The 7,824-nt window shown below is 36.1% G+C and overlaps 1 protein-coding gene across 1 annotated transcript; it reads right to left on the reverse strand.

Moving 5' to 3' along the window:
- Positions 1 to 851: 851 nt before the first annotated feature.
- On the reverse strand, positions 852 to 2,582 carry LOC124157815. The gene is made up of 4 exons (XM_046532844.1): positions 2,346 to 2,582; positions 2,163 to 2,253; positions 1,951 to 2,069; positions 852 to 1,244 (listed from the first exon to the last, which is right to left on the reverse strand). The coding sequence occupies exons 1-4, from the start codon at positions 2,473 to 2,475 to the stop codon at positions 1,114 to 1,116; spliced, it is 471 nt and encodes a 156-aa protein (XP_046388800.1). The 5' UTR covers positions 2,476 to 2,582; the 3' UTR covers positions 852 to 1,113.
- Between the last annotated feature and the right edge of the window lie 5,242 nt (positions 2,583 to 7,824).

The raw sequence follows: 7,824 nt of genomic DNA on the forward strand, positions 1-7,824 counted from the left end.
TGCCCACTATTTTCACCCTCAGGGATTGAGTTCACATTACTTCAGTGACTATTTTACCAAGTGAAGTTACTCTCCAGGGTATTACTTATTTCAAACGTCTGCGTCTTTGGGGAGTGAACATAACAAATGCTGTTGAGTTTCAATAATCATGAATTAACCATCTGAATTAAAATGTTTAATGTAGGTAAAAAGACTATGATATGAATAAAAAACAGACCACCTTCACATGGGAAAATCAGGAATTGTGCATGAATTTTAAGTCCCTGGAATTATGTATTAATTTTTGCTCCAACCGGGAATTTCAAAATCTTTTGTTTCATATTCATTTTAGATACAAAATTTTCACTTCAACACCAATTTTCTGGCCTAAAATGTGTTTATCATAATTTTAAGTGCAGTATCTAAGTAGAATTTTTACAACCACATCGAAACGTGGAATGTCAGACAAGACGACAGAATTGAAATGTCTAGCACTCTTTGACTCCAGCAAGATTCTAGAACACAAAGAATAGAACGCCAGGTGACGTCAGCATCTACTTATCGAGGTCGAACCAGCATCTTGGTTTGCATTTAATAAATTTAAATCTTAAAACTATGTGTGCTAATTAACCTATTCCTTGTAAATACACAAATACAACATTACTTAAAAGTATTGAAGTAATTTTGGGTGTTATAAAATTCTTACCTATAGCGGTAGTCACTTGAGATTAACCTGGAATTTTGTAAAATTTCCCCGGAAAACTGGGAATTATGCATGAATTTTTCTGATTTGATTGGCTGGACACCCTGTATATGAGTCTTGGATATCAGGATTACTAAAATTTGGCATTTTTACAAGAAATAAAAAAAAATTCAGCAATATCATCTAATTTATTTCTTATCACAGGGGCTTAACATATAAAATGTAAAACTTCAAAAAATTGAGATCTTGATACGTGACCACACTTTAATACCTGTGGACCATGTCATGGTTAAAAACCTTAAGGAAATTCAATAATGACTAGGAATTCAAAAGACTTCAAAATGTACACCGACTGAAACGTCAGTTGAAACAAACTATCAAGTATTGATTAATAATGCAAAGGATATTTTTAAATATCCAAATGGATATGGTTAATTAATTTTCTTCCCTCTTCTTCGTCTAAAAGCAACAGCTTGCCGAAGAAGTTCAGTGTTCTCATCTTCAATGACTTCAGGAGGATCCAAGAAACGAGGCGTAATCATTAGCCCGACCATCGTGAGAGCTAAAATTGAAAGGTCAGAATGAAATGCATAACAAAACCTGAAGGACTTCAAGGCAAAAAGGGCATCAGATCAAAATCTTCACATGAAATCATTCAGCAGGTGAACTCACATTAATTAGGCAATTGATGGAATTTCACTATAGATTAACAGTTGCAAAAAACTTCATAAATCAGATTTTACTAGAACAAAATATAATTCTACTTCCCACTATTAGTGCATAGATGAAAATTCCCGCTGGAAAAAAAGTAATTGAGCGACAATTCCACTGAATTTACTATCAGATTCCTAAGATGCAGTTCTAAACTTAAGTCAATCATTTAGACATTAGCGAGTTAAATAAAAGCCACTATGGAAGAAGTGGTATTCCAGAAGGGGATTCAGAGAGTAAGGAGAAAAGCACTAAAATTCTAAAATTGCGACAGGCATACTGAGAAGCCTTTGAACTCCTATTGCATGAAGTTCATAAGTACATCCACGGGAATGTTTTTCGATAGCACAGACGCTGAAATAACCACTACGGTGAAAGCGGATTTTAAGGTTAAATAAAAGATTAGGAGATCCTCGGGATAACCTCTGCACTCGTTCGCCATGCTTTGGAAACAATTCATTAAGTCATCACACCACTAAGAAAAGCCTAATTCTAGAGGTAACTAAGGAAATTGGCAACGAAAGAAAGCGGTAGCTAAAAGAGATTCAGGCACTCACCGTTCAGGACACAAGGGAAGAGGACATAGAAGCCGAAAACCGCCGTACCAAAGTAAAGAGATTCTGACAGATACAGAAGGATGGTTAGGAGGAGGGAGCAGACGCCTAGACTGATAATCCTATTGTAAAAATGGAAAATATCCATGAAAAAAATCATCACCTCTTGTAATTATTCTAATTAACATTCATTGCCTTACAAAGGGAACACTTACGGTCTATAGTGGATGAATAACGTACAGTGTATCAATATAAGTGATTTGAGCACGGCATAAGCTCCTAAAATTCTAGGAAGTGAACTGTCCTCTGAAATAGTAGTAGTAAGATGTATTAAAAGAGATTTGAATGCCGAGGAATCGGCAATGTTTACATGATTTAAATAATCTGGAAATGATTACCGGGCATAAACAGACCATCACCAAGGAACGTGCGTTTTTCGATGTAGCACCTCACAGCAGTTCCTACGTCCATAAATGCGACAAATGCAATCCACCCTCGAAAGGTATACATTAGCTTATGATTAGACATATTGTTTACGTTTTGCAATGATAGCTAAGTAATAAATAAGAAATTATCTCTTCGCAGAACCCCACACCCATAACATCTACTGCCGCACACCCGGTTTTCTATCGAAATGGAGCGACGATCGATTGTATGAAAAATAAAACCATCAGTACGAAGGGAATATAATTCAGAGAATGGAGGGAGCTGTATATTTTTAAAATCATGATTTAACGAGTAAAGTGAATTATATTTAGATTCTTATTCAGTATTGAGGCCCTAAAAATATTTAATAAAATATTATTTTCGGATCCTGCAAAGCTTCTCTTGTCATTGTTTTTACGTGAATTAAAAGTTTTCATACACAGCGGATATAATGGCGGCAATTCAAACGTTTATCTTTAATTACAAAAAGAAATAATTTCACAAAAGCTAAAGTAGAGGTATCCAGAGTCAAAATATCTAGCAATGCAGCATAAATATTATTAGCTAAACGTGAATACTGCTTTTTCGTAGTAATGTAGTCCTTTATCGTTGAAAAATGTATTTACGTGTTCCTGCACGATCGATACTTTTCCATGCTTATAAAATTTTCAAAAATACTCCTTGGGTTGCAGATTTATGCTTTCGATTGATCTCAATTAATAATTCCCTTTAGGTGACTAGTGTGTGCTATCAAAGAAAGGAAGCAAAGGCCATTAAAAGGCATTGTGTAAAGGCCAGTTTACACTATACACTAACACGTACGAGTTAATGTCTGTTTGCATGAATGATTTTTGTGGACCGGAACATGTAAGTACGAATGCATGAACCAAATTAGAACAAGTTCTATTTTCTGTGTAATTTGGCGTTCATTCTCGCATTCATACATTTAGACATTAACCCGTACGTGTTAATGTACCGTGTAAACAGGCCTTTACTCTTGAATTTTTCAAGGACAGCGTCACAGTCAAAACTGACCCTTAGTTTAAATTTTTATTGCCTAACTTTTAGAAATCTCTTTTGGGTAAACTTATGTCCTACTCTTATTTTTCGGAGTAAGTAGAATAGTAATAATATTGAAAACTCAGTTTTCATGCATAAAGTATAATTCAAACGGCGAATAAGAGAAAGTCATTACCCATGATATAAAATTTGTGGATGAATGACGTTTTCTTGTATTATTGCTTCGTTAGGGAAGGATGTCCACAGCATCATCAACAAGGAAGTATAATTCATGGACCACAAAGAGTATGATAGTTTTATAACTATGCAGTTCTTTACCATTGCGGTGGGAAGGGTAATAATATTTATTCAATATCAGATTCCATCCCAATCTCCGCCAATGTCATAATTTCGTATTTAACCCCTCCACTTTCCCTATGAGAAATTATCAATTTTAATGTCTAATCCTACCCCATCTCTTCTGTGGATCTCCAAAACAATATATTTTTATGACATAAAAAATCTTCACCCTCTCACCAATGCAATCTCCAACTCGCTTGGCTTTAATGCTGATGGTGTAATTTTCCCGATGCGGATGGTTGATTGAATTTTATTTTATTTTCTCTTTCTTAAATCACTCCGCAGTTTCGCCAGGGTTGCGTAAGGATATGACAGAAATCACCGCATAAACTATGGGAAACCCCATTGAGGAACTGGTTATGATGCGCACAAGGCCGTAGCCAGAAAATATGGGGGGCGGGTTTATGGGATAGGAGACAAACACAGAATTATTTTAATAAGATAAATAAAATAGCGCATTTGTTTAAATATACATATTTATTATAAACCCTTAAAGGAAAATATAATCACATTATTATAAAAATAAATTGAGCCTTCTAGCTTTCTTCGCGGCGAACAAATTAATTAACTCCTCGGTGTCGATGTTTCTGTGGCGGATTGGCATTAAATCCAAACCACAGAGTATATACTCTGCCTCTACTCTAACTCTTGTCATGTTCAGTCTATTTGAAATGCTATAGGCATCATAAAATCGATTGGAAATTTTATCAAGTCCTCGGCAAAACGAATGAAGTGCCTAAAAGAGAATATCGAAAAAATCTTATCTAGGAAACTCTGCAGGCCAAGAAAGACAGCACAGTTTGGCTTTTATGTCAGTCCACCGCGGAATTGATATCGACACCGTGGAGTTAATAAGTCTCTGGACAAAATTTTAATATCCCTTCAAATATTAACTAAAAATCGTAAACTATAGTAAAATTGTCATTAATGCCTCTTTAACGCACTTATTTCACGTTTTTTCTTACGAATTTACAAAAGAAATGACCGTAACAGTTCCACAAACACACCCACTTCAAAACGTAATTCCATTGGGCAGCCGGAAAGTGACGTCATGACGTCAGTGCTCAGAGTGCTTTCAGTTTAACCTAAAACAATGATAAATTACGAAATAATTACAATTCACGGACTAAGGCAACAAGGTATGAAATACTCGCGCAGTTCTATATGCGTGTAGTACATATTATCATTTATCCGTAAACATTTGCATTCACCTGAAGGAGACGAACATGGGAGATATTTTAACACAGTGTCAGGAAGTGGTATTGGCTGTTTTAACCAAATATGATTCAACTTCAGAAATCTACTATTCAATCCGGTGCACGCAGTTTCCCACTTTCGAAACTATTGATGAAAAAAACACTTTTTGAATGAAGGCCGCAAGCAAAATTTTTAATTTCTCATCTCCTCCCAAAAATAGTTTTTAGAGTAAAAACTCCAGTACTAACAATTTCTTCTGCTTGATGGTCCCCCTTCTATTTGACAATATCACACTATGTAAATCTCAGCGAGTCACTTATGCTGTATCCATAACTGGGGAACTAAACTGTGAACGTCCTTCGGCACACTTCAGCAAGGAATACTGAAGTGAGACTGATACTGAGCACTCGGCTAGAAATGAGCGTGTCAATCGCATAGACGGCATATTTTGGGAAAACTTAATTTGTAGAATGAAAAGTTTTGCACGAGCTCATAGTAAAAGAACAAATCTGGTTGCATAGGGGTAGCCGCCGAGGACAAAGGGCTTGGAGAGCGCGCGAACCATTAGGTTTTTTACCATCCGTACGCGGTTCCCGCGGAAAGACTCCCGCGGTATAATCGTCAGAAGAGGGTACAAACCCTAAATAACAGCAAATAAAGTAGATGAGTACAATGCACTCACAATTAAGGGAAAATCCAGTCTCTCAAACGGACTACGACGCATGTCATCCTAAGTTCCCTAGTGCATACGCCGTGTATTGCGGGTCATGGAGCGCGACAACCGCCCGACATCATTTTGCTTTACCACGAAAAAATCGGAGGGGAGCAAGTTGGAGCAAGATTTTTCTTTTCCGACTGATAATATAGACTTCAGTTTAACTCCTGGTGTAAATATCTTAGGAGCGGCAAGCGGCGGTAACTACTTTTATCCTAGCATTAGGTGAAAAATTAACGAAAAACAGTGATATTTTTAACAAATCATAAAGTTAATAAATAACAATTGACTACAACAAATGTTCGCTCGTAATTAACCAAAAGAGTGGTACTATCAATAAATATCCTCAAAAATTCCGAATTATTCACTGTTTTCGATTGCATGGGTAACAAACGTTGAACTTTTACGCATAAATCGTGCACTCACGATTTCATAGATTTTTATTGATTTTTGGCGAGCTATAAAAATTAAACAAAAAATTTTGACAGAAAATCAACTTCAGTTTTACATGACCTGGACCTTCTAAAATGATAATACAGTATTCCCGGTTCGAAATGAAAAAGTCGATATTTTGATTTTTGGCCAGCTTTTTTCGATTTCAGCCCACTGTGCGTCAGCTAACGAAGATATCTACTATCATGTACAACCCAAAGTAGAAATACCAACTAGAGAAGAAGTCAAAGCAGCAGTTAAAGCCCTAAAAAACCATAGAGCTCCTGGTAAGGATGAAATATCTGCAGAGCTATTGAAGACGGGAGGAGATATAGTCATAGATAAGCTATGTGAATTAATGAAAATAATATGGGAAAGAGAAGAAATGCCAAAAGACTGGAGGGAAGCAATAGTTGTCCCCATACACAAGAAAGGAGAGAAAGTAGAGTGCAGTAATTTTAGAGGAATCTCACTCCTTAGCATTCCTTATAAAGTCCTATCTAAGATAATATTAAATCGTATTGAAGAATATACATGTGAAATAATTCTAGATCACCAGGCAGGGTTTGTAAAAGGCAGGTCCACAACAAATCAAATATTTATTCTCAAAGAAATTATATCGAAGTACTGGGAGTTTAATAAAGATTTTTTTGCAATATTTATCGATTTCCAAAAAGCATATGACAGTATTAATAGAGAGAGACTGTGGGAAAAGTTGGACAAGTTCGGAATTCCAAAAAAGCTAATAAACCTCGCTAAAACAAGTATGACAGACTCCACATGCTCAGTACGAATAAATGCACGGGTGTCGGAACCTTTCAGAATAAAGGCAGGAGTAAGACAGGGTGATGGACTATCCCCAATCCTATTCAACTTAGCAATAGAAGAAGCTCTTCAAAAAGTAGCAAAAATGGACGAAGGCGTAACAATTGGCTCCAGAATAAATATTCTTGCTTTTGCAGACGATGTGGTAATTTTAGCAGAAAATTTAGACGACATTCGCCGGCTTACAAAACTTTTCATGGAAGAAACAGCTAATCTAGGACTAAAAGTAAATGATGGAAAAACTAAATATAAACACTTTACAAGAAATGAAATGAACAGAAATCAAAATCCTCTCTACATAGACAACCACAAATTTGAAAAAGTGGACTCCTTTAAGTATTTAGGCGTTTTTATTACAAGAGAAAACAAAGAAGCAATAGAAATACAAAACAGGCTAAATCTGGCTAACAGATGCTTCTACGCCTGCAACAAACTCATGTCCTCAAAATTACTATCGCACACTACTAAAATCAGAATATATAAAACAATCATAAGACCCGTACTGTTATATGGAAGTGAAACTTGGAAACTGGATAAAAAGGAAGAAAGAAAATTAATTGTTTTTGAAAATAAGATCCTTAGGAAAATATATGGACCAATCTCTGAAGGAGGAGAGTGGAGGAGAAAACACAATAGAGAATTAAGAGAGCTATACAAGGATCCAGATGTAGTGTGCGAGTTTAAATGTAGAAGAATTAGATGGGCTGGGCACATTTTGAGAAGAGAGGACACTAATCATTTAAAACAAGTTATAATGAGGAATCCTGAAGGAAGAAGGCCAAGAGGAAGACCAAGGCGAAGGTGGTGGGACCAAGTGAAGGTAGACCTGGAGCGATTAGGAGCGACCGAGGAGGACGCAGGAAATAGAGATAGATGGAAGAGGATTGTTGGTGCGGCCAAATATCTACTTAGATATGTATGGC

Source organism: Ischnura elegans, chromosome 4 (genome assembly GCF_921293095.1).
Source record: "Ischnura elegans chromosome 4, ioIscEleg1.1, whole genome shotgun sequence".
NCBI classification, from domain to species: Eukaryota; Metazoa; Arthropoda; class Insecta; order Odonata; family Coenagrionidae; genus Ischnura; species Ischnura elegans.

Excerpts from the sequence above, each read along its gene's own strand:
- LOC124157815 (XM_046532844.1), bottom strand. The coding sequence starts at position 2,475 with ATGTCTAATCATAAGCTAATGTATACCTTTCGAGGGTGGATTGCATTT. Across the intron at positions 2,254-2,345 it reads TGATGGTCTGTTTATGCCCG|AGGACAGTTCACTTCCTAGA; the intron begins GTAATCATTTCC and ends CTACTATTTCAG. Across the intron at positions 1,245-1,950 it reads CTTCCCTTGTGTCCTGAACG|CTCTCACGATGGTCGGGCTA; the intron begins GTGAGTGCCTGA and ends TTTCAATTTTAG.